At 40.5% G+C, this 27,170-nt stretch overlaps 1 protein-coding gene across 2 annotated transcripts in view; it reads left to right on the forward strand.

The window, feature by feature from the left end:
• MYBL1 (MYB proto-oncogene like 1) overlaps positions 1 to 26,807 on the forward strand; it is a 38,298-nt gene extending 11,491 nt beyond the window's left edge. Inside the window, exons 4-16 of one of the 2 annotated variants that reach the window (XM_066578265.1) lie at positions 679 to 771; positions 2,061 to 2,281; positions 5,659 to 5,836; positions 8,266 to 8,340; positions 9,629 to 9,736; positions 12,598 to 12,831; positions 14,096 to 14,443; positions 16,973 to 17,118; positions 18,541 to 18,652; positions 20,408 to 20,524; positions 20,607 to 20,711; positions 22,623 to 22,799; positions 24,833 to 26,807. In XM_066578265.1, the coding sequence (XP_066434362.1) occupies positions 679 to 771; positions 2,061 to 2,281; positions 5,659 to 5,836; positions 8,266 to 8,340; positions 9,629 to 9,736; positions 12,598 to 12,831; positions 14,096 to 14,443; positions 16,973 to 17,118; positions 18,541 to 18,652; positions 20,408 to 20,524; positions 20,607 to 20,711; positions 22,623 to 22,799; positions 24,833 to 24,964 (2,046 nt within the window). In that variant the 3' untranslated portion in view covers positions 24,965 to 26,807. The remainder of the gene's footprint in view (positions 1 to 678; positions 772 to 2,060; positions 2,282 to 5,658; positions 5,837 to 8,265; positions 8,341 to 9,628; positions 9,737 to 12,597; positions 12,832 to 14,095; positions 14,444 to 16,972; positions 17,119 to 18,540; positions 18,653 to 20,407; positions 20,525 to 20,606; positions 20,712 to 22,622; positions 22,800 to 24,832) is intronic. The other variant, XM_066578266.1, reaches the window with a different exon arrangement.
• Positions 26,808 to 27,170: the final 363 nt, after the last annotated feature.

The raw sequence follows: 27,170 nt of genomic DNA on the forward strand, positions 1-27,170 counted from the left end.
CTCTGCACATTACTTGGGTGCAGAGGTCTAGCAGAATGGCGGCTGAGGTTGCTGGACTTAACACCTTTGTACTTTTATCTCTGAGGCCATCTAAAGTCCTCTGTGCATGTGGCAAAAATACACAATTTGGTTCACCTGAAACAGCGAATCCTACAGTACTGTACAGAAGTATCACCCGCAGTTCTTCAGTGTTTAACCATGTGCATTTTGTAAATAGTGGATACATCAAACACATCATGTAAAGCACTGTGCGAAACTTTGCCCTCACTTAACTCTTAAACAAATAAAAATAGATCAAAACTGACACTTCTAGTATGTTTGAGTAAATTCTAGCCAAGATTGATATATCACTTACCATTTGAAAAACCTAAGCTGAATTCAATGTGGCTGAGTTCAAAATGGCCACCAAAAAGTCTCCTTCACCAAAGAATGCAGTCTCCTTCCCAATGAATACTTTCAAACATTGGAAGTCAGTTTTCTCATTATTCCACTAGTTAAAACAGGTGTGCTGAGACTTCTGCCTCACCCTGTAGTCATGATCCAACTAAAAAACTAGTGTAAGGTACCCCACTCATATAAACGGTGTTTCCAATTGAAAGTAAATGGGTTGATGTCAGATTGTTATAGTAGACATATTGCATGAGTATGGCTTTTTATTGATTTACTGATATCTTTTAGAACCGGTCAGATATTCAGTGTCAGCATCGTTGGCAGAAGGTTTTGAATCCGGAACTTGTAAAGGGACCTTGGACTAAAGAGGAGGATCAAAGGGTAATTTAAATGTCTAGTCTTTATTTAGCATTTTCAGTTAAATATTTTAATAGGGTTCTCTGAAAATATGTATAGGAGAGCACCGTTTTTAAAATTTTTCATTCAAAGGGTTATTCCCATAAGAAAATGCCATAATTGAGGGGTAAATGTTCCATATGTGGGATAAAGATCTCTGAGCCTCCCTCTTAGGCAGTCCAAATGTGGCCATACATACTTACGACTCTCTGTTGCAGTTTATGGAAGTTGTGAAATGCTCTAAATTGGGGGACTCGCATATGCATGGTCTCCTTCCCTCTGAAGTGCTAAACAGGGTAACAGTAGACTCCCATTGTTTTGATATGTGCCGATTCCACTTCTGGTGCTTCTACTGATCATACTGTATATTTATGACCTGTGCTGATATGCTATAAATGTCTTGGGTGGAAATACCGACAGGTCCTAATACAGCCATTGGGGGTAGTAGAGTCTGTGACAGTATGGCCCTCTGATCAGAAAAGGTTGCCCACCTTTGCACTAGGCTCCCTGTAAATGCTCACAAACATCTTAGTTCCCCCACTTAAAATCCATGTAGACCTAAATCTGTTATGTGTGAAAGTACCCTAATGAGGGATTGTGATGGTTTTTCTGCAACAATTGGTGCACTAAAGAGTTTCCTAGGCCTGATTTCAGAAAATGCATCAGTTATACCATTTCAGGTTGTGTTCACATGTAGCTGAAATGCTGCACCTTTTTTTCAAATTTTGGAATCTGAATACAAATAGATCCTTTTTTATTGCATAATAGTCAATGAGAGATGGATAGAATTGGAAGACCATCATTTTTTTAATTTCCAGTTTTGTGTGCGGTAGTTCAATGAATATGGCTGTGGTTAGCACTGTTGCCTTGCAATGTTGCTATTTTCGCGATCGCGATTTTAGCATTACAAGTCCCATAGACCCCTGCAGGGAAAAAAACGCTGCGAATTTCACAGTGAAAAAAAAACTGTAGTGGGTAGTCACCCTAAAGGGCAACATCAACCTTGAAAAACTCCATACAGCCTTCACCCTTGGTTGGATTTGAACCTACAACCCCAAGCACTGCAGGATGATGATGGTGGTGTTGCTGAAAAATGGTTGTAAGCAGAAAGCTTTACAGATGCTTTTTATTTCACTTCTGTTTTCTGATTTCCATTTTGAATAAAACTGGATCAGAGGAAAAACCGCTACGAAGAATGTAGCCTCCAACATTTTTTTTATGTCAAGAGGTTAAGAACTGCTTGTAATCACAACTCTTTTTCCGCTGGGTATTAGGTGACGGAATTGGTTCAGAAATATGGTCCAAAAAGATGGTCTCTTATCGCAAAGCATGTGAAAGGGAGAATTGGCAAGCAGTGCAGAGAGCGATGGCACAATCACTTAAACCCAGAAGTGAAGAAGTCATCCTGGACATTAGAAGAGGATCGCATAATCTTCGATGCTCATAAACGACTCGGAAACCGATGGGCTGAAATTGCAAAACTCCTTCCAGGAAGGTAAATGCCCGTTTGTATTCATAAATAACTATCTCATTTCTTGTAATAAATCGCCATGTCTTGGGGATCCACTTTGCTTGGTTTCAATGCACATTGATGAGCTTCTTTTAATCAGGCATGTACTTCCAGCTGCACTAAAATGTGGAACAGCAGACAGAATTGGGTAATTGTTCTGAGGCTCTAATAAAACTGTTTTTTTGTGACGGTATATAATGCAGTATAAAGCGTCAGTTTGTATACTTTCCTCCTTTTTTTTTATCCACTCCGGTCTTTGACTTGATAAACTATCTATGGGATTCCAACTTGAAAAACAAACAAATAGGGGAAATTAATTAACCCCTAAGTGACCAAGCTCTTTTTTTCGTTTTTCATTGTCATTTTTTCCTCTTTACAAAATCGTGACTTCTTTATTTATCCATCGACGTAGATGTATGAGGGCTTGTTTTTTGTGGGACGAGTTGTAGTTTTCAATGGCACTATTTAATGTACTGAAAAGCTTTAAAAAAAATTCTAAGTGGAGTAAAATTAAAAAAAAAAATTAAAAAAAATTCCACCATCTTTCGGTAAGTCTTTTTTCCATGGTGCACAAAGTGCAACAAAAATGACATAATTTTATTCTATGGGTCAGTACAATTACTACAATACCAAACTTATATAGTTTTTATTTTTTTTTCAAAGACATTAAAAAAATAAAAATTGCCACCATCTTCTGCGCTTAATAACTTTTTAATTTTTCCATCGACATAGTTGTGTTAGGGCTCATTTTTTGCGGGACATCCTGTTTGTGTTGGTACCATTTTGGAATACATACGACTTTTTGATCGCTTTTTATTGCATTTTTTTCCTTGAAGAAAGGGTGACCAAAAAAAGCCCATTTCTGGCATTCTTTCTTTATTTTTTTTTCAGGCAACATTCACCATGCAGAATAAATCATGCATTACTTTGATATATCGGCCTTTTATGGACGTAGCGATACCAAATATGTATTTTTGTTTTATGATTTAGATTATTTTATTATAAATATGGCAAACTTTTTTTTTTTTTATAAACGTTTATTACTTTTAAAACTTTATTCTTACTTCTACTTATTTTTTTTACTTTAGTCCCCAGAGGGGGACAACAACGTGCGATGCTTTGATCGCTCGTGCAGTATGATGTAATGCCATAGCATTACATCATTCTGCAATTTGACAAGCAGTCTATCAAGCCACCCCACAGTGAGGGCTTGATAGGCATTCTGCCATGACAGCTCTGGGGCCTTTCAGAAGAACCCCGGCTGCCATGACACCCGCACGGCTCCCTGCCATCCCATCGGTTTTAAATGCTGCTGTCAGAATTGACAGCGACGTTTTAAAGGGTTAACAGTTCCGATGAGCCGCGTGGCTTATCGGGATTGCTGCCGCTGGGTGTCGGCTGTAAGAAACAGTCAGCACCCGCACTGTATGAAGAGAGGTGAGCCCGCGATCTCTCTTCATACATAGGCTTCCTATACAGGCCGTCAAAAGGCGTATCGGCGGTCACTAAGGGGTTAAGATCTGTGCCTACTGCACAGGGCTTTATCTGAACAGCACTGGAGAAAGATGCCCCTGAAAAATATATAAAGGTGAAAGCCTCTCACTACATTTGGTGCATCTTGGGTAGTCTGATCACCACAAACCAATGAGCTGGAGTCTATTTTGGAAAAACTTAGTAAATCTGTCAAGCCGTGGATAGCCATGCTGGCTCCTGCTAAGCCTGCCTGCTTTTCTTGAAAGGTGGTGGAAAAGTGAAAAAAAGTTGCATATTTTTTGTGTGAAAGTATGTGACAAAATTTGCGAATCTTTGCCCTCAGAATTCTTGCACAATGGCCTTAACAGTTTACCCCCCTTTAACATTTTAGTTTTGGCAATGGCCTGAATGTTCCCTATTCGTACAGATGAGCTATTTTGGAGAATAGTCATACCATAAAAGTGTATTAAAACTCATTAGCCAACCCCTTCTGTTCTGTTGATGATGGATTAAAGGAATATATACTGGTTGGATGAAATGTCCTCCACAATGGGAGAATTTAAAACTAAAGCTAAACTGTCTTTTACCCTGGAAAAATGGAATATATCTCGAAAGAAACATTGGCCACAAATATGGCAAGATATGGAGGAAATGGCCAAGTACACCTTGTTTGACAACTCTGAGATTAATGGTTAACAACTAGATTATAGTGATGTTCTAGTCCAAGTATGCTTGTTATATATCTGCTCTGACATGGTGGGTTGTAGCAGGATTGCAAATATAATATCCTAGTAAAGATATTATATGGGTCATCTGATACACCTGTATGTTTGACTGACTTTTACAGGCTGACTTCCCATGCTCCCTAGAAGAGCGGACCACACCTTAAATATAGAGAATTCTTAGTCCTTGAAGTCTTGAGGACACTATGTAATGAGAGAAATAAGTCACCTACTATATTTACTGCTTGTAATGTTCCATGTTGATTAACCCGTTGGGAATACAAGCGAGAAGAAAGAATGGGTCAGGAGGGAAGGGGTTTGGAAATGTATGTTTGCTTTTAACAAATGACAAAACTCTTAATAAAAAACATTGAATCATTGAATAAAAAAGGTATGTATGATATGTAATCACGACAAATATATTATACAACCTTTTACAAAATAAATAGTATTGTCAGGATACATTAAGAGGAACTTTTCACATTTCTGACACATCTGTTTTTGTAAATACTTCTATTCATTAAATGAACATTCTGGAGCATTTTTATTTAAGTCTGTATTGTGGTTTATTCCTCAAAGAAATGTATGAATACATTTGAGGACTGTTTATTACCATTCCCCTATACAATCTGATACGGTCAAGACTGATTGGACAGTGTGGAACTGCATAGGACTCACTCCTTAGTGGTAACACCCAGTTGCCAATTTATTCATAAATTTCTAGTAGGGATAACAGAAAAACGGCGCAGCATAAAGTTCTAAGAAACAATGCTGTAAAATTTCATCTCATGGCCTATATAAGTATCAACTAAAACTGACAAGTCAGGACATTATGTAGGTGGCGATTTCAGACTGATATTGCACAGGTGGTTGAGAATGCAATTGTTTGCATACTTTGGATAAGTATTATGTAATTTGTATGTGTGTTGGCATACATGGCGCCCAGAGGCGTAACTAGAAGCCCCTGGGCCCCAATGCCAAACCTGTAACAGGACCCCCAACTATAATGCTTTATTCATAGTACTGGGCTCCCTATATGGAGCAGTGAGACTTATGGGCCCCCTAAGGCTCCTGGGCCCGGGTGCAACCGCATCCCCTATAGTTACACCAGTGATGGTGTCCACATAATTCTTTAAAAGTAATTAATTCTACAATTTCTTTTTCTAGGACCGATAATTCTATAAAGAATCATTGGAATTCTACGATGAAACGCAAAGTGGAACAAGAAGGATATTTGCAAGATTTAACAGAGAAGGAAAACCCTTCAAAACACCATCATAAAGCTTGTGCAGCACTTGCTCATTTGCAGGCACAGAATATGTACTATGTGCCAATCCAATCTCAAGTAATTGTTTGTTCTTTTTCCATATGTTGACTGTCTCCATCTCTAATAGCGCACCTTTTTAACTTGCATACTGTGGAAGTATCTTATTTAGAGCGGAACTCTGTTCGCTAAGAATTAGTGATGCCCCTCATTCTTGGTGAATGGAGGATGATGCCTTCATTACTTGTCCTTTCTTACAGTTCTTTGTAGTTGACCTCCACCCTGCGCTCCTCTCTCCATATGGCATTCTGCACTAGTACTTCATACGTACATCCATCACTGTCATCTGGGAAGAATCGCCCATTTTGTTCAGCTGCTCTGCTTTTCTATACTACAGTCTCTAGGGATTGTGTGTCTCCGGCCCATTTGAGCCCTCTTCACTCCAAATATGCAATTTTTTTACTATACTGCCTCTTGAAATTCCCTGTGCCCAAATCAGTTCTAACCTGCCAAGATCTCTCTAGATGAATATATATGCATTTCATGATTCTTCTTCTCCATGTCTCTACTGTTATGTTGACCACCCACTTCTCATTTACAATTCTTTTATTCTCTCTGACATGACTTTCCCCATTCTTGTTCACACTCCATCTGTTCTTCATTGTTTCTTTTTCTTCAGCTTGTTTTTTAGGAGTATTTCAGTACTCGATCTTCATCTTTTCTCGTCTTACTCACAGATCCTTATGTGTTTTTGTTTTTTTTCAAAGCAGGATAATGACCTGACAGAGTTTGACTAATGTAATAGAGGCCCAGATTGTAACATACTATAGTTTGAGTGTAAATTACCAAATATAAGGGTCAGTTAAAAGTAATTGGTTGGAGTGCTTGAGAATTGCTTTATAGGAAAACCAGATGGCAAGGTGTCCGGCATGTGGGGAAACTAGGTAAAAAGGAGCTAAAAATGAGTGTTTCTGGCTACAAAAATACAGCTAAAATGGTGGACAGCTAGATTTACCCTAATTTGCTTACATGGTCAGAAATGCAACTTCTTCCTGAGCTCTATTTCTAGGAACTATAGCTCCAGGGAACGAAAGGAGGGTGACCATTTACTTATTGTCCATTGGGAACTATGGGATATATTTATCGTCTGGCTTGCGCCAGAATTGTCGTCAAAGAGTCACACTTCTGGTACAAGTTCCAAAGGTTTGCACCGGCTTCCATGTAATCGGGGCTTAGAGTTAGGGGGACATGGCTAGGTGCAGTCTAACATTTACTAGGAAATTATAGCTGAAAACTATGCCAGTTGGCGTTGATTTCAGATTTGGCACAGGACACACCCATAGTTGTGAAGGGCTTGAACCTCTTCATGATTTCGTCACACACCAGTGCTAATTTTACTTGGATACCTATGGGCAACATTTACTTAGATTGGCAATTCGTTCCCCAGGCTATTTCTTATCCATGGTAATAAGTAAGCAAACCTTCTTCTAAACCAACTGTCTTCAAGTTCAATGCTTGAGGTTCTGTTATAAAAAAAAAACCTGTTTTAGCAATTTAGAACAAGTGTGATTGTGTTTAGTTTTTGAAGATATACAGTATACTGCTTATACAGTATGAGATATATACATGATGCAAGCAGATTGTTGTGCAGCAGAGAGATTTCCCTAGGTCAGGCTTATGTCATGCAGATCACCGAATTACATTTATGAAACCGTCCTTGGACGAAGTACACAGTGTTTCAAAAGTCAGGGCCACCCCAGGTGTCAACAGCTGTGCTTTTATGTGGACTCCTTAGAAAACATCTACACAGCTGTCGACACCTGGGGATCACAAATGCTGCTCAAACGACCCGTTCTCGATTTGTCCTGGACACTACCAGTTTGTCTGGACTTATGAATCCGTTTCCTGACAGTTTGTGCACTCACTGGCTGGCTTCCGGAGTGTTCAGAGCCTCGGCCTCTTCCCGTGGACTTCCGTTACCAACCATCAGAATTTATGAGTTCTGTCCTGGATTCTTAACGTCACCTTGTCCTACTTGAAAACATTAGTGATTACTATTTGCTATACCAGATATTTCAACATAACTTTATTAATACTCAACACGGCATCATCTATAACTTGAAATAGTTGGTTATTAAAAAAAGATGACTGCACCAATCCATTTCTGATGAAATCATACCATTAAATTATGCATGCCATGTCCTTCTTTCCATTGAAGTTTCTTGGGGTAAATCCAAAATGGCTGCCACCAAGATTGCTGCCAGGCACCGTAATAGTGCTGAAAGTTTTTCCCCCACCCATCTACGAAGTGTTTTATAACGTCTTCTATTTGTATCTCTTTTCATTCACAAGATATTCTAGTTGTCCAAGACTTTTAAATCGCCCTTTGTAAGGGAATCCCTGTACTCCTAGCAAAACATTTTCAAGGGCAAATGGAGGTATAATACATGTTTATTCGATGATTTGTTTATACCATGTCAAAAGTGAAATGTTTTGTTCTCTGTCCTCAGATTCCAGGATATCATTACATTTCTTCTGATGACAGCCGCATTGAAAGTTCTCAGAACTCTTATGCTTTCATTCAGGTAAGATTTACTCTACAACCTGTCTGTAAAAACCTATACAGACTAGTGATAGTAAATGTCCCTAATAAATAAATCTAAGCCCTGGTCTTAGGCTCAATGCACACGGCCGGACTTGCATTGCGGAATCCAGAGCTGGCATCCGCTTCTGGATTCCACAGCAAATACCTGCCATAGCGTGCTATGTAAAAGGGGGTTTCCATGCCGACAAGCGGAAATCGATTGTGATTTTTTTTTTTCCACTCGCGGGGAGAAAATCGCAGCATGCTCTATTTTGAGCCGGATTCCTTATGGATGGCTTCCATTGAAATCAATGGAAGCTGTCCGTCCTGTGGCCCTTCCGCAGTACAAAATAATAAGCATCCGGACAGGTATGCAGGGCTCACCGGCTGGGCACCGGGTCGGATTCCGCTCCAGGATCCCACATGCGGAATCTGACCCGGTCGTGTGCATTCGGCTTAACCCTCTTATCTAAAGTTATTGTACATTTTAGTTACTTTCTCAGTTATATCTATTTCTGGTTGAGCTGTGTAACAACCTAGGGACCTTTCACTGGTGCGGAATATTTCTGCAAAACTCGCCTACAGTCGCAGCTTATTCTGCTCCTGCGGATTTCTGCTCCTTAACCCGCATGTATACATACAAGTTTTGGTGCAGAATTTTCTGCGTCTTTTAGGTGCATTTTGCAGAAATAATCTGCGTGTGTAAAAGGTCCCCTATGCAGGTGTAAGCTTATGAGCACATATTCCTTGTCATGCTGTAAAACCTCTATATATTGATTCTTTGTAGGCCATATCATGTGCCCATATTGGTTGTCCCTTTGGAAATTAGAAAGGATCGTAACAGATATCAGTGCTTTTCTATAAATATTTTTACTTTTCGCAGCCAAAGTCATCTAATATGTTGTAGATCCATGTAGCAAGTGATTTTCAGCAGAAAGCTATGAGTAGTGCCAAAGGGGTTCGCGTTCTCTACAGAGCCTTTCGTTTTGCTAATGTAATGTTATATGAAATTGTGATCTATCAAAGGGTAATATTGATTGGATTGTCCCATTACAGAATAGAAAAATGTACATGAGGTCTGGTTTGAGTTTGGTTAGCACCTTGCACTCTTATGTATGTGCTGGGGTTTAAAGACGTTCATACATATATTGCGGTGCAGCTATAGGCCGGCTCTTACCTATTGACCACTTTCATTGTGCTGCACTTTTCTAAACTACTGCTGTGTGGATCCTCTTCTGTCTGTCTCCTTGACTGTTGTTTCCCCTCTGGTTCTTTTACATGCCTCTCAGCAGCCCTTTGTTGATGTGGATGACCCTGATAAGGAAAAACGGATAAAGGAACTTGAATTGCTGCTTATGTCAGCTGAGAATGAAGTCAGAAGAAAAAGAGTGCCATCTGTAAGAAGGCTGTTCAACTCTTTTTCTATACTCCTCTCACTATTGCATGCTATGTGTTTTGTCATTTTTCTTACAATTGATGGCAGGAGTATGACATTGGGGTTATAAATTTGACGTATGGATATTTGATATATACATTTAAGCTAACTCTCCGGTTCACGGTAAAAATTTCATAAGACACCCGGAATGTATAGTTAACATGCTTGGTGCTGCCGCAATTCTTCCTGTTCCCAGTCCCCTCTTCTTCAGATATGTACCCTACGCACAGTGTTATTCAGTAGTCTGAGACACTCCCCCTGCTGCTGATGTCATCACTGTGTCAATCTTCTATTTTATCCTGCAGGTCCTGGTTTCATGAGATTTGTGTTTCAGACTACCTAAGCATATAATGCATAGGGTAGTCTGGAAATCTGGTTGCCATTCTACATATTTTATTAAGAGGGGACTGGGAATTTAAAGGAGATGTCCCGCGCCGAAACGGGTTTTTTTTTTTTTTAAACCCCCCCCCCCGTTCGGCGCGAGACAACCCCGATGCAGGGGTTAAAAAAACAAACAGCACAGCGCTTACCTGAATCCCGGCGGTCCGGCGTCTTCATACTCACCTGCTGAAGATGGCCGCCGGGATCCTCTGTCTTCATGGACCGCAGGGCTTCTGTGCGGTCCATTGCCGATTCCAGCCTCCTGATTGGCTGGAATCGGCACGTGACGGGGCGGAGCTACACGGAGCTACACGGAGCCCCATAGAGAAGAGGAGAAGACCCGGACTGCGCAAGCGCGGCTAATTTGGCCATCGGAGGGCGAAAATTAGTCGGCACCATGGAGACGAGGACGCCAGCAACGGAGCAGGTAAGTATAAAACTTTTTATAACTTCTGTATGGCTCATAATTAATGCACAATGTACATTACAAAGTGCATTATTATGGCCATACAGAAGTGTATAGACCCACTTGCTGCCACGGGACATCTCCTTTAATGAATCACAGCATTCAGGAAGAGGGCATTAGTGAATTTTTTTCTGTGAAGTGGATGGTCGCTTTAAGTTCAGTCAGTTTGTAATCTATAACAGATGAATAATTGTCATACGGGGTTTTCTGTAGTATACAAGAACTGCTACGGTGTGTAAGTATTCAGTACAGTATAGAAGTACACACATGACCTCGTATTTATATCGTAAAGCCAAACTGTATTGCTGCATATTGGCCTAGTTTATAAAAGCACAATATAAAATGTACAAGCTTCTGTAATGGTACGTTGACAAGTAGTGGATTCTGGCCCGGATCCACTTCCAAAATTGCAGCACGTTTTTCACTGCAAATCTACGCTATTTGGTGTAGATTTTGAAACAGATCTGTAGCAGATCTCACCCTTTCAGTTGAGTGCGGATGCAGAATTTGACATGGATTTTCCACTGTGGAAAATCTGCACCAATTCTGCTACGTTTGAATGTACCCGAAGGGTATATTCATATTTAGTGGAAATACTGCAGATTTGGTGCAGCTGAAAATACTGCGGCAAAATCTGCAGCCAGTTCCACATCACTTGACTAGCGGTGCTTACTAGAGGCCGCATGTCGCCGGGTGCAGGAATGTGCTGACAGCACGAAGACTTGCAGCATGAGGGAGAGTACTGTGGCTGCTGAAATCTGTTTCAGTTATGCAGCTTATTTTGCTTCAAAATCTGCGGAAATGCTGTGGATTTTGGGGCAGAATTTAACGTTACAGCAAATCTGTAGGTGTGAACGTACCCTACAGGGGTGTTTTTGCCCAAAACATTATCACCTGCCAATTTAGATTATGGGGGCAAACTACTCGGACTCCAAATGATCATTAAAGTGGGGGACCCTGGTGCCTTCTCTCCCAACCGCTGCCATAGCAGGGGCAGTTTTGTACAATAGTAGTTTTCCTTTGATAGTTTGTGCAGTATTGTGATTGATTCCTGCTTAATATATTTTCACAGCTAATAAAGTTGAAAAATCAGAGGATAGTAAATTTACTTGCTGATTGTTACATTGTTTATTGTTTTCAGTGTAGAGTTTTAATTCACTTGCTAAGTATTAGTGTCTATTTGATTGATATGCGGCTTACAAAAGTCTTGCAGTATGATATATACTTTGACCTGCGTATAAAATGGTATTTGAAAAACTGTTGTACCAGCTGTACAATTTTGCTTCAGGTTCTGGAAGCACTAACTAAAGTCAGCATTTATTCTGTGGGTTAGATATTTCTTTTCCATAGGGTAATTAGAGATCAGTCACCATTTCTAATCTTCTACATGTAAATGTGCCTTTTGGTTTAATGGGAATCTGTTAATTTGAACACCCTGTCGAAACTGCAGACAGCATGCTATGGAGCAGGAGGGGCTGAGCAGATTAATATATAGCTTTATGGGGAAAGATTTAGTATAACTTGTGTTTCATATATATATATATATATAATATATATATATATATATATATATATATATATATATATATATATATATATATATAATATATATATAATATATATATAATATATATATATATATATATCATTCTGAGCTGAACAGTCCAGTGGGTGGCCCTATCAGTGCTTGACAGCTACACATGTATGGACAGTCGTACACAGCTGTCAAGCACTGCTAGCACCACCCATTTTACTGAATCTTTCCCCATAAATATATATATCAATCTTCTCAGCTCCTTCTGCAGTTTCAACAGAATTTTTGAGCTGACTGACTTAAAGAACTTGGGTTGAAAGTGACTCTATTACATCTATAGGAACAAGAAATATGTGTCAGGGAACCTTGTTCTCTTTTAGTGCAATTGTGCCAAAAGCTATATTATGTGTAATTACTCACACACATTTGTACTGTATTTCAGCAGAGTGGGAGTTTGTCAAGTTGGTCTGAAACTATTGTTGTGGATGACAGCATGTCCACTACTCTAAACAGTGTAGAGGAACAGACCAGCGAATTCTACAGTATGGATGAGTCAAAGAATGTGACAGGCCCGATGACCTCTCCAGGGAATATATTGACCGTGGAACCCAATGCTGTAGTACCCTCTTTAGGTGCCATCCCAGAATTTGGTGAACCATATGATCACGTTGAAATTGTGAGTATAGCAGATCAAATGAACTTTTACCCCTGAAGGATGCAGCCCTTTCTTTTTCTTTAGATTTTTTTCCCATCGACATAGCTGCTAAGAGTTTTTTTTGAGGACAAGTTGTATTTTTCAATGGTACTGTTTAACTTTTTCCAAATTTCTAAGTAAGGTAAAATGGAAAAAAAACTACAATTTCAGTATGTTGGAGTGCTTATTGTTTTTACAGCACACTCACTGGTAAAAATGACACACCTCTATTTAATGGGTGATTATGACAATGTCACACTTTTTATTTTTTTTTTTTTTTCTGTACTACTTTTAAAAATATATATATATTTTCTGTTGCCATCTTTTGACTGCCATGGGTTGTGTGTTGTTGTTGTTTTTGTTTTTTTTTTAATAATTTCTCAGTCGATAAGATTGTATGAGGGCTCATTCTTTGCAGAATGACCAGTGGTTTAACCATTTTAGAGTACATTCTTTTTTTCTTAGAGGGGTTAAAGCAATTCTCCAGAACTTTTACTATTGACTTATCCTCAGGATAGACTATCAGTAGTTGATGCTTGGCTATCCACTGCTCAGGATCCCCGCTAATCAGCTGATTCCCTGGCCCCCCATGGACAGCTCTGGAAGCAGATAGCGCTGTCCATATTGCAGTGGCCTGGTTTGGTGTTGCACAGCTCCTATTGAATTCATGAGGCGCTGTGCCTGCAGTACCAAACTGGGACGCTACATTACAGACAAAGCTATCTTCTTCGAGCGCGGTCCGTATTGATAGCAGTGCCTGCAAACAACTGATGAGCGGTGGACCTCCACCCTTAAGCTATTGATGATCTATACGGAGCATAGTTCATTAATAGTAAAAGTCCCTGAGAACAGCTTTAATCATTTAAGCAGGTTAACAACCTCACCATGGATTTGAGGGACAGGGGTCTGCGGGCAGCTCTACTAGTCTTTGATGGGGCCCAGCAATCAAAGATTTAGCACCTATCCTGTGATCCATATTATTGAGTTAACACTTTTAAGGTGTCTTCGTTCTGTACTCTGAGGTCTTTCATGTGCATTGCTTACTGATTTAGATGCCACATACAATTGTCAGGATAATTGGCACATTTCCTATTTATCAATTTCGTCTTTGGTCAGTATTTTTATTGTGCCCGTGAGCTTGTTAAATTTGTATCTATGCAATTTTGGTCTCTGTTGATTTTGGATCTTGTATATTCCATAACATTTACACACAAGTAAATGTATTAAATAATTGTTGTCTGAATAGGACCATTCTTCATGGAGCGATGTTGCAAGTTTTGAAGCTTCCATCGAGGTCGCTTCTGCCAAAATTCACCCTGTAAAGCTTATTTCTGTTCAGCAAGAGGAGAGTTCACAGGATTGTTCATTAAGCTGCAGCGTGGAGCTACTTGACATGGATACTGCTAATGTGGAAAATAAATTGCCATTTGTTTCCCCTATTATTTCTAAGTTTGGCACACCTCCAGCAATACTAAGGAAGAAAAAACTTCGAATCAAGCCTTCTCCCGGCTTGAAAGGAATTGAAATGTTTGATTGTAACAATGGCGTGCTAAAAAGTACTCCAGTCAAAGCACTTCCCTTTTCTCCATCACAGGTTGGTACAGCAAGTTATCTCCTTTTACTATTCCACAATGTTGTGCTATTACTAACCTTGCTTTTTTTTCTTTCTTGCAAATTAATATTGTCCTAAGGACGGCCATTTTGAATGCACAACTAAGCAGGATTTCCCTGGCTGTGCAGACATGCCCATGTGATGAGACTCTATGCAAGTCTGCACTTCAAAAACACTAGTCTGGTATATCTAGAAGCCAATGGTTTAAGTGGTGAAATGCATTGAAATTGCAAGACCAGGAAGGAACAGTAGTGGAATTAAGGAAATTGCAGGATCGATAGACATGTCAATGACATGCAAATGATTTTTTTTTTTAAGTAAACAAAATATTTGAAACCTCTCGATTTCTACAGTATCAAGTATACATAATACTTGCACGCCTTGGCAAGCTATCAATGTGCTTATTAGTGGTTGCCTGAGGAACATTCTACCAAGTCATCAAGATGCGCTGCTGGCAGTTCTCTTTGCAATTGCCGACCAATGACGTCCCAGATGTGCTCAATTGTAGACCATTCCAGAGACGCTGTAGGCCATGTTATCACATTCAGGCCACTCGGTCTGCTCACAGTTGCATGAGCAACATGCAGCCTGACGTTGTAGTGTTGAAAAACTTCTCTAGGGACATTTTGGTAAAATGGTCATGCCACTGGTTCCATGACCAAATCAATGTAACACTGAGAAGTTAGTGTACCTAGAATGAAGACTAGAGGGGTCCACTACTATACATTGTGCCACCTCATGCCATAATCCTGGGCATAGGACTGGTCTGACATTTCCTCATAAAGACCTCTTCATGGCGTTGCCCATATGGTCTCCAGACCAATCTCCAGCAATCATTGCGTCCCAGATATAAGCAGGACTCCTTGCTTCGTTTTTCCTGCCATCCTTGTCTTGCTCTGCAGCATGATGGCCTTTGAGAGCAGTGAGTTATCCAAACACAGTTCGCCTGCAGCACTACCTTTGCTTGTATTTCAATAGCTGGATCATTTAGATCCTGAATGCCCGTCACTGAGGAGTCTGAGCCCAAGACTCATGTGCAAAGATCTGTATCTGGAAAGAGTGACAGCATATCAGGCGCCTATATGAAATGCTTCTTTATTCCTTCATTCCTGCGATGTTTCGACCCTGCTTGGTGTCTTTTGTCAAGGTTATACAAAATACATGCAGACCAACAACACTTATATGTCCCACAGAACAATCCCTCCACCAATCACAAGTAAAATCCCTCAGGTGTAACATATCCTCAATCACTTGCAATGCAGTAACCTGATCTAGCTAAATCATGGACCCAGTAACTTTCCATTAACCACTCGTGTTCTGCCCGAAGTCCGTGTGATCACAGTTCCCACTTGCGTCTGTCTCCTCCTACTGCGCATGCGTGGGAGTTCCAACATCCTCGTGCTATCCCAACGCAAATCCTGGGAATTCCCTATGTGATGTATTTGCGTGTAATCCCAGCACACACTGTGGAACTCACAATCCGGATACCAGTCTGTCTGTCTGTCTGTCAGGGGGTTATTAGGCATAAACTTTTGGTAACTAGCAGATAGTCTATGGACATATTGAACTGCGGATCATCCGCGCAGGTGACCCACGTGGATTCCTCAATTCAATTATGCCCATGGACATGAGGCCTAAGGGTTTTTATTTATGTCATCCCTTTCCTAGTTGGTACAACTAATACAATAAACGCTGATACTCTGAAGAAATATTAGAGAGCTAGTTGACTGATGTTCATCCAGCTATAAGTCAGGTTTGGTACTTAAAGGGGTTGTCCTGCTCCGAAACGGGTTTGTTTTTTTTCAATAGCCCCCCCCCGTTCGGCGCGAGACAAACCCGATGCAGGGATAAAGAAAAAAAACGGGTAGTACTTACCCGAATCCCCGCGCTCCGGTGACTTCTTACTTACCTTGTGAAGATGGCCGCCGGGATCTTCACCCTCGGTAGACCGCAGGTCTTCTGTGCGGTCCATTGCCGATTCCAGCCTCCTGATTGGCTGGAATCGACACACGTGATGGGGCGGGGCTACGAGGAGCCGCTCTCTGGCACGAGCGGCCCCATTCAGAAGGCAGAAGACAGGACTGCGCAAGCGCGTCTAATCGGGCGATTAGACGGCACCATGGAGACGAGGACGCTAGCAACGGAACAGGTAAGTGAATAACTTCTGTATGGCTCATATTTAATGCACGATGTATATTACAAAGTGCATTAATATGGCCATACAGAAGTGTATACCCCCACTTGCTTTCGCGGGACAACCCCTTTAAACACTTACTATGAACTGGTCAGTTCAGTAAAATGGGACATTTGACTTTCGATAATTTTTGGATAGAAGATACTTTGGCCATAAAGTAACACAAGTAATTCCCTCAACACATTTGGCTCGTATGTTGTTGCATTAGTATAGATAAAGTAATATCTAGTCTATATACTGCATATTACGAATTATACAGTATCTTGGTCTCTAACCTTTCTCATATTTGCATTTTTTGGTTGTTTTTTTTCTCCTAGTTTCTCAACATTTCCTCTGGTAACATTCAGGAACGTTTCAGTTTTGAATATCCTACTTACACTTCCACACCAATATGTGGGCAGAAGATTCTTGCAACTCCACTGAGGAAACAGACAACCCCTAAAAAGGAAAAAGAAAACATTGGGTACGTAGATGGGTGTTTTATATTTTTGGCACTCCCAAGTCTATTGCCGGAGGCCAGGTTTGAGAGCCCGGTCTCCGGCAATAGTGCTATGATTGGGCATCGAGCAAGCACCGACAACCAATCACAGCCCTTCATTGACTGTCTCAGCCAATCAAAGCTTGCCGGCGCTGATTGGCTGAGACAGTCAATGAATGGCTGTGATTGGTTATCGGCACGCTCGATGCCCAATCACAGCACTCTATTGCCGGAGGCAGGGTTCTCAAACCTGCCCTCCAGCAATAGACTTGGGAGTGTTGGAGAAGCCTGGATCAGCGGCAGAGACCAGCGGCTGCGACCCGAACTGCAGCGGCTAGGTGAGTATTACTTTCTTTTTTTCTCTATCTAGCCTAGCTGGGACTGATTTTCGGGGTAGGGCTTTTATTGCAAGCCCTCACCCCGAAAATCGGCGAGCGGTTAACGCTGCCAAAAACGTTTTAGCAGTGCTAAAACCGCTGCCCATTCATTTCAATGGGCGACGCAGGGTTGAAAACGCCCAAAAATAGAACATGCATCGCTGTCAAAGCGCAGCGTTGGAAGGCGCAGCGTTTTCAGCCCTGTGTGAGCAGCCTCATTGAAATGAATGGGAGTCTTGTACAGCGTTTAGCGCTGGGCTGAAAAGGCAGCGCTAAACGCTGTATAAAACGCCGTGTGTGAGGGAGGCCTTACGCATCAGTGGTCGTTATTCCATATTCCTAATTAATAGGGATGGACTATATTCACACGCCATTAAAGTGAAGGTCTGGTTGAAATAGAGAACTTCTCTCAGTGTTAATCACCTCAATGTCATCAATCTTAAGACACCCCACTGTCCTATACTAGGCTGAAATCAAAATCGGACTTGTCCTTGAACACAAAGCAGCATTGGCATGAGGTACTTAGCAGAGAGCTTAAGAAAATACAACTCTCAACTGCAGTGGTTGATTATTGTATTCTGTAAGCAGCATGCCAGGTGGCTCGTACCACTGGTGTTCAGTGGTTGAGTTGTCAAGGACATGTCTGGCTTCAACTGCGGCCTAGTGAAGGACCGCAGGGTTTCCCCCGAATTGTGGCATTTGAGTAAGATGGCATGTTGAGTTCTTCCTATCCATAGCCAAGAGCTGCATCAATCACGGCTGTCTCTGTTTTGGAGAACTGCTGGCTGTTATTGAATCAATGGTAGGTCATAGATTTCAAAGGGTGTCGCGTGATGCCTCAATTTCCTTATAACATCCTTTTCATTATTCTGGGGAATCAGAATCTTCATAAATCAAATGATGCCAAATCCCATCTAAAAAACATTTGCATTTATTTCCCCCCTTTTAATATATGTGTGTGTGTGTGTAAGTGTATATGTATGTGTATATATATATATATAATTATTATTATTATTTTTTTCTTCTACAGATTTCGGACCCCCAAAATTAGGAGGTCACTGCTAGGCACACCGAGAACACCAACTCCATTTAAAAATGCTCTTGCAGCACAGGAGAGAAAGTATGGGCCATTGAAGGTTGTGGTATGTACATGGATTCTGTGTTACATTTGCTTAAACCCAAACTGTTAGAATGTAATGTTTTTAAAGGGGTTTTCCAGTTAATGGATGAAACTACAAGTATTTACCCATCTACTAGATGGGTGCAAACTGATAGATCGGTGGGAGTTCAACCGTTGGGACACCCACCAATCCCGAGAATGGGGGACCTGTGTCCTCTTTATTTTGTGAGGCAGGGATAGCTTCTCTCTATTTTCCAAAGGTACCAATCAATGGGCTGCAAGGTTGCAGTGCTGGATGCCGCCCCATACCAGACAGAAACCCGCTGCATGTAACGTTTTTCTGTCTGGCTCTTTCAGGCTACACTTTTGCACAGAGCGTACAAAAATGTAATCTGCTGCGTTTGGCTCAGGCACAGAGAGTGGCCGGACACATCTGATATATGTGAAACCAGACTTGTGGCCCTTTAACACTGAATGATTCCCGCTGGATCTCGGGAATCTGATCGTTCAATGTAAATGCTGCCAGCAATTGAACGCCGAATGATAATTCATGTACTTATTGCTCTTCCTGTTTAGGCAGGCAAAAAAAAATTAAACAACGATTGGCCCATGTAAACAGGCTGTCCTTCATCTATGAACGACTACCTACTCACTGTGAATGGAGGCGGGTGGCCAAAGCACTCTCCATCCTACTTCGCCTCCATACACAAAGCGATGATACTACTATCAGGCACTTCTGCAGCCTGAATTGTCCCATGTAAGGGTATATTTACAAAGGTTTTTTTTTCCAACTTCTCTTTTTTTGTTTTCTTCTTCTTTTTATGACTACTGTGGTTACATACGATAAAAACCGACCACAATCACATCAAATTAGTACAATCCATTTTTAAATTGCACCCATAAACTTGAATGAGCAAATTTTTGTATAAAAATCGCAACAAAATGGGAGATAACGTGTTTGTGTTTCTTGTTTTTTTTGCTTGGACTATTAACTTATAGATAACACTTGCCATAGAGGTTTGACTAGTAGCTTATTAAAGGAGTTAATGAGATATCCCTAATTTTTTTATAAATCTTATTCCTGTAACTATATTTTGTAAATAATTTTGCCTTAAGTTTGATTTATCCAAAATAAGCCCCTGTAAATACACCCATTCCAATGACTGTGTTCTTTTTCCATCCAATTTTTTTGGTCCAAAAATCAGATGGACAAATCGTACACATCAATATACCCTAAAAGGACCCTTATAAAGTGTCAGCTTGCTGCTCTACTCATTTTTTTGGCCACAACAGCCATTTTATTACAGATACAGGTTACATAGAATTTTGCATATGTTGAAAAGACCCCCAACGCCTTAAACCATGAACCTGAAGAAGGAGAGTTCCCCCAGTGCCCCCCTATAAGTCAGTCATCTCACCATACTTTCTAGGGACATATCCCCTATTGCCTCCCACCACATCAACTGACTCGGGATGACCAATTACTCTTTCTTAATGCCTCCCGCTGTGAGCCACCTGACTCAGGAGGCCCAATATTACCATTTGTCACCAGCCACCCATCTTCTGACTCGGTGACCCACTAGCCATTCCAGGACTAGCCCATTCTTCCATCTCTGCAAGGCCACCACCCTGTCGGAGCCAAAAGGTGTTTTTAAGGATGCTGCAGCTATCTATACTTGCTACAAGATTTTTAAGAGCAGAGATTGCTTGCTTCATAGGTCTATATGCTCTGCCATAGTATTGTATGTAAACTAAGATGGAATTTGCATAATTTCAGTCACAGCCTCTTGCTTATCTTGAAGAAGATATACGTGAGGTACTTAAGCAAGAAACCGGAAAAGATATATTCCTTAAAGAGGAAGATTATGAACCTGGTTTTAAGGAAGAAAAACAGGTAAAATCTAAATGTTTCTGTCCAATAAGCTATGTTAAACAACTGCAAAAACTTTGCTAAAACCACTGCTTTTTATTTCTAGCATGTTTCTGCTGTTAAAAAGGTCCGAAAGTCATTGATTCTTGATGCTTGGGACAAAGAAGAGTTGGGTGCTCAGCTGTTAGCTGATGACACTTTTGACTTGCAGGTATGTACTGATGGATCTGGGGTCTCATTTTTGGTTTAAATCATCTGGTTTCCAAAATGTGCATTTTACATCTTTCTATACTCGGTAGGTCAGCTCTATTCTATCCAGTGCAGTGTACTTGAATGTGAAAGTTTATTTTTTTATTTTTGCCACCTTCATTCCTCTGTTTTTGAGAAATGGCTAAGTGGCTTGAAGTGTGTGTATATAATTAGAAAGAAACCCCTAAAATATGGACCTTAGACCTGTCTTTAGCAGTTATTGATGGGCAGCTGTTAAGTTCATGCAGGACGCAAGTATGGCACTCCCTCCGTGGATGCCACCAACACATCAGACCAAAACATACTTAAGGTTTGCAATGGACAAATGTAGACCTGTATTATATCGCCAAAATGCGAAGAACACAAGATGGGACAGGTAAAGGTAACTGAAATATGGGGATGGGTACGATATCGCTAACCAACATGGGTGTGGCAGACCCAGCCTAGAAGTAGGGCGATCGCCCCGATAGAGACGGCCCAACCTCAGGAATCCAGGTAGCCTAGTTTGTCCCTAGATGGATGATGAGGAAGATGTTTAATGCAGAAGTTAAGATGAATGTATATAACATAGTATTTGGTAGAAGTGAAAAAGTCCTACAAAGAATAAAAAGTCACAGGTACTTGGCTGCCTCACCAAACATCTCAGACAGGACAATAACCGGTGTCCTCTAGAGGTGGAACTGGAATCAATATAATTCCATGATGGCTGGTTGGTTGGCTAGAGGATACACCTCCCTGTTGGCCAATCATTCCATGCACCGCAGGACATGTTGTGAAGAAGGATACATTACATAGAGCCCACTGAGGGATGTCCGACAGACACCTCAAGGGCCTTCTGCAGTGATAGGAAGAAGTTAGCACAAATGTCTGCCATCTGTACGTTCATGTGAGTCTTCCACACAGGGAAGTGTAATCTTTGGACAGCTTGTATGACCTTGTTTATTACTTTCACTCCAAGTCATAAGTTGTAAAAAAGATTTTAAAAAACAGATACGTCTGGAGCATATGCACTTATCGGTGCCCAGTGCTGAAGGTGCGGCCTTGTCGGTCTGGGCATCACCCCAGCTCCAATTCCTGATTGTGGCTGGTGTGCTACAACAGCAGCCCTGTGATAGATATTACCATGCTGACCAATGCAGCCTGAAGGATGATGGTGTGCAGGGATGGAGGTAGCACAGTGCACACACTTGGTTTAAAAATCTATAAATATGCCAAATGTCTATTTAATGTGCATTTAATATGTTTCATTAAAGACAACCCTTTAATATGGGTGACCTCTGGTAAACAGCTGATTTTGTTTGGGGACGATGCCGCTAGTTATATTTTTGATAAATTTTAATGGCTATCCGTGTAATGCGTGAATAGATGGAGCGTGCCAGAGAGAGACACTGCTTGTTGGCAGCTCTCAAGTGTGACTCCTAGTGGTGGGACTAGAGTAAGGGAGATTAGAGCTAAAGGCCTTCTCTTAGGATATCCTAACTGGGTGTCTAAAACGTGGTTGTCAAGTTCAGTTGAATCTTTAACTTAATAGTAAATCACTCGTACAGCACTTTCAGGGTTCCAAAAGTGGAGGGTGATTGGATGGGTTGTTGATGCTGCTAATGTGTTCATATTAGTAATGTGAGCTTTAGGCATATATTACACACAATCCTCCTGATACATTTTGGGCTTTAAAAATGTTGGCAGTCAATGATTTTTGGCTTACTTTATAAAAAAAATCAAAAAGGAGGTTTGTTCTCCTCTTAACATAATAGGTCCTCAACCGTATCGCTGGACAGTATAAACAGAACTTGACTGTAAATGCCCTTTTGGGCAACATAATAAAACTCAATAAATTGGCATTATTTTACTTCTACATTTTTATCTTTTGAAGAATGAAATTGAAATTAAGACTGAAGATAGTCTTTCTCTGCCTTCATTAACAACAACAATGGCTCAAAGGGATGACTGGAGATTGGACTGTAGCCCTGAAAAGCCTAGACATAATGTACTTTCAAGAAAGAAGCCAAACACTAACTTCAAAAATATCAAATTGGAAAGACTTGACCAGGTATTATAAGTTAACTTAAATCTTATGAAATACGGGCTTTTATACTTTAAACTAAATGGTCACTGAGTTTTTTAAAAAGTTTGAATAAATAGTACAGGAGAATATAAAAGAACTTTTGTAATACAGCTTATCAAAGAAAAAACCTTCCTTCTTTACTTAAGAGCCCCCCCCCCCCCCCCATCCCCTTAAATTCAGTCACCCTGGGAAAAAACTGCTAAAATCCAGAGAGTGAGTGATTTTATATATCTATATGATTTATTGTCTTGCAAATACTGGAATCACTGCTGCATAATGTCGTCCTCCATACTGCTGATGCTTCTGTATATAAGGGTGGACTCGCATGAGCGTGTTTGAGTGCGCTAAATCTGCACCCGCAATACGCAGAGAATAGAATACATTGATTTCACGGGGGTCATTCTCATTAGTCGTTTTAGCTCATGGGGGAAAAAAAAACAGCATGCTGTATTTTTGTGTACATTTGCACACCAAAGGCTTCATAGAAGTCTATAGGAGGTGCACAAATGTGCACTCAATACCTGTGCATTTGCACAATATGCTGCACAATTATGTAGGAAAAAGCACATCTGGAACGAATTGGGCGACCTGGCCTTTTAAACCATGGCATAGATGTGTCCCATGCCCATGTGAAAGTAGTAGAGTAATAGCAAAACTGTGCATAAAAGTGCATTGATCAAGGCGCAAATGCACTGCTCTTATGTGAGCCTTTTTGCACATCCGATCATTTGAGTCCGCCCTAAGAGCTAGTGTGCTGGACGAACGGGATCTTCTCTTTCTGTGTTTGCTGTATATGAGAAACATGGCACCTAGTCTGTACCCAACAGATAAGGGAAAACTGAGAATTAGAGATGGAGCCTGCACATGGCAAAACTGATGAAAAATGCAGGATATGAGTCATGTAATGGTCAGAAATAGTGGTATTCCTCGTTGACACACACTGCAGCTTATTCTGAAATGGTAGGTATGCTTTAAATGGATCGTCTAGGGAAGAGAAGTACTTACCTGGTCCAGCATTATTGAAACCTCCACTTCTGCCCTGGTTCTAACACTGGGCATTGCCTTTCCATTGCCCATGAAATCCCCACAGGGTGCTGGCTGTTTGGCTCATTTCGAGCTATACATTCACTATCATGAGAATGGTGCTTACACTAAAGGGCGGTCATGGGTCCAGCATTCTCCTTGTAGATGTTCGTCTCTCTCTTAGTTTTGGATCATTTATTCCTTTAGATTTCACTATTAGCCACCCCAATAAACTGAATAAAAAATAAACAAGGCCTGTAAAACATTCATCTGCCTTTGTTTTTATGAATACTGGTAAGAATCTTTTGTTCATACTCCAAGAAAACCAAACCATAATCCCTGGAGAACCAATTGTCTCCAATTACTCTAAAATCTGAAAACCTTACTTCACAATCTTGGTTATGCAGTGTGCTAATCTTGGGGATTGTCGCTGCAGAGGGCATCTATTTACATGCAGCTTAACCACACAGACCACTCTATGGATGCCCTCCTCTAAACTTCAGCTGCAGCCACTGGGGACTGCTCTTTTTTTCCTGGGAAGCAGATGTGCTGTATTATTTTAGTTGGCTTTACAATTCAGAGAATCCCTTTTTATCTCTTCAAATCTCCCAGCAGTCTGTTGGCTCTCTTGTCAATTGAGCTTGAAAATGAACCACAGAGGTAGATTTTGGGTGGTGATATCTCATAGAGGAATAGTCTAGACTACATTTTTGGCTCTTGGGGTCAAGGGCGTTCTTTTGTAGTCACTTTCCTCTTCTGTAAACTAGGAAGATTCTTTGATTTATCTTTTGAATTTCCTAAAAGTATAGCTTTTGATTGTTGAGTCCTCAAACCTCATGGCTGCATCCCTCAATGCTATCAATGGATATCTCAGCTCAAGGCAAGAAACATCTTCACAATCCGCCTTAGTGTATATTGCTGTTTATTTCTACAGTATTTATCATTTTACATGTTGATTGAAGAAAATACTTTAAAATCACTATATCTGCTTTCAGTCTTTTTACGAATGGGAAGCAGTTGTATTTGGGAAGACAGAAGACCAGTTGATCATGACGGAACAAGCAAGACGTTATCTTGATACTTACAAACCATCCAGCAGCTCTACATCCAGACCTCTAGTTCTATGAATGTATGATATTTAACTGGTGAATCCAGTTTCCTTCTATACATGCACTAAAGTAGGACTTTTCCATACTATTGATAAGACAATGCTTTGTTTTACAGGCCGGTATTATGCATGAAGGCTACAGTGTAGCAGCATTTTATATAAAAATCTAATTTACACCAACTAGGTATCTATATTATAGTCAGGCCGTTCACACAGCAAAATATGTATACAGTATATTATACAGTATATGTAGACTTGTTGACCATGCTAATCTGCTTGCATCAGTCGGTACAACAAAATGTCAACTTTCCAGATCTTTGAATTTTTGAGTTTGTTGTAAATAGAAGTGATCGGATAAACCGCATTCAACCATTTGTATTGAAAACCAAAAACTAACAACCTTGGGATCTCATAATTCCTGTTCTTGTTGATTGAGGGGTAATGTTGACTGCGTTTAAATTGTTTTGTTAAAGCGATGTTTCCTCCACAGTATATTCTAACATTTTAGTCGCACGTTTGAAGGACACATGTCTTGGAGTCTATGCGCTAGAAATGAAATAAGTTGACCTTGGTGCTCATTTTCAGGGATAGATGTTTCCTCGTGTCCTCACCTCTGGTGGAGTGGCTGCCCATCTGTGTACATCTTTGGCCACTGAAGGCCAAGTCCAAGACTCGGTCAAGACCATGTTGTGTACCTTAAACTCATTTGACCTTATGACATGACTAAATGACTTGTTTAGAAAATACTGTTGTGAAATCCTATTTTTACGTTTTAGTTCTTCTGTTGTCTTGTAAGCAAAGCTTCTCCTTCTGCCGCCTATAGACCTACAATGTAGACGTAAACCATTTGTAATTAGATCAGTCTGTAAGCTTTATCGTTTTAATGCAGAACACATTATAGACTAATTGTGGAGTGCAGCGGAAAACTGATGTTGGCTCATTCACGGTTTTATACATTTTTATATCCTTCTTTTAGTAGTTTTATATGTTTTTAAGAACTTAGCTTTCTGCTATTTTTATATACATATTTTTATTTTTCTATTAGGCGTGTGCAGAGAGCTTTTACATATATACTTAACAGCTTCTCAGCCGTCTGTTTATACTGTAGATGCTTGAGTGAACAGGAAGTTGCACTAGGAGAGTTCGGTATGCTGCGTTGTAACACATGAATGAGCTACAGTGTTATATTTATATACTAAGGTACTTCATGCAGCTGTAGGCGAAATGCAGAATTTAGTTTTCCTAATTAGATCTTATCAGTATTTTTATTCTCGAAGTGAGGATAGTACTACGTTTGAATGTAATGTACAGGGCATATGAAAAAGAAATGTTCCGGGGATCTTTTAATTTATTTGATGCTTACAAGTAGAGATTTGTGTTTTTGCTGTGTAGGTAGGTTTTATAGAAGCCTCATTGGTTTCCTAATTTGTTAGCATTTCAGAGTCTCCTTTCTAACATTTTTTCTTATTCTTTGTAAAGGACCGCCGTACCTGAAATTCACGTTGGCTCATATGAAATTTAGACCTGATGCACAACGTCCTGCTGATGTTCATGGGGATAAAACTGTGCAGGTGTTACGGGGTTATTTAAACTTGTAGTGTGGAAAAACTGATTCAATATTTTTTGGTAGACCAATTGGCTTAGCACGCCAGTCGAAACACAAAAAAAGATAAAAAATACTTTTAGTTTAAAATTTACTTAAAGTATGACTGTTGCCACCAATTATCAGCCTAAACTAATCCTAAGAAGCTATGTGGGATAACTAGACGAATCTAACTATCTTTTCTGTTTTCCTCACTGATTCCAGTGCCTCAAAATCCACGTGATTGCACTTTGCATATGGTATGCTAATTTAAAGGGGTTTTCCAGGGAAATACTATTGATATCCTATCATTAGGATAGGTTATCAATAGTTGATTGGCTGGGGTCTGTCATTCAGGACTCCGACCAATCAGTTGAGCGGACACATGCTGTCAGAGCCACAAATACAGAGGTCAGAGAAGTCGTCATTAAAATCAATGGAAGCCGTGCCTGCAGTTAAAAGCGCCGGCCACTACACAGAGGTCAGTGTGGAGACTTCCGCTCCGATCCCTGTGTATTTTTGGTACTGACAGCATGCACCTGCTCAGCTGATCGGTCGGAGTCCTGAGCATCGGACCCCGGACGATCAACTATTGATGACCTATCTTGAAGATAGGTCATCAATAGTATTTCCGTGGAAAACC

Source organism: Eleutherodactylus coqui, chromosome 9, assembly GCF_035609145.1.
Source record: "Eleutherodactylus coqui strain aEleCoq1 chromosome 9, aEleCoq1.hap1, whole genome shotgun sequence".
NCBI lineage: Eukaryota > Metazoa > Chordata > Amphibia > Anura > Eleutherodactylidae > Eleutherodactylus > Eleutherodactylus coqui.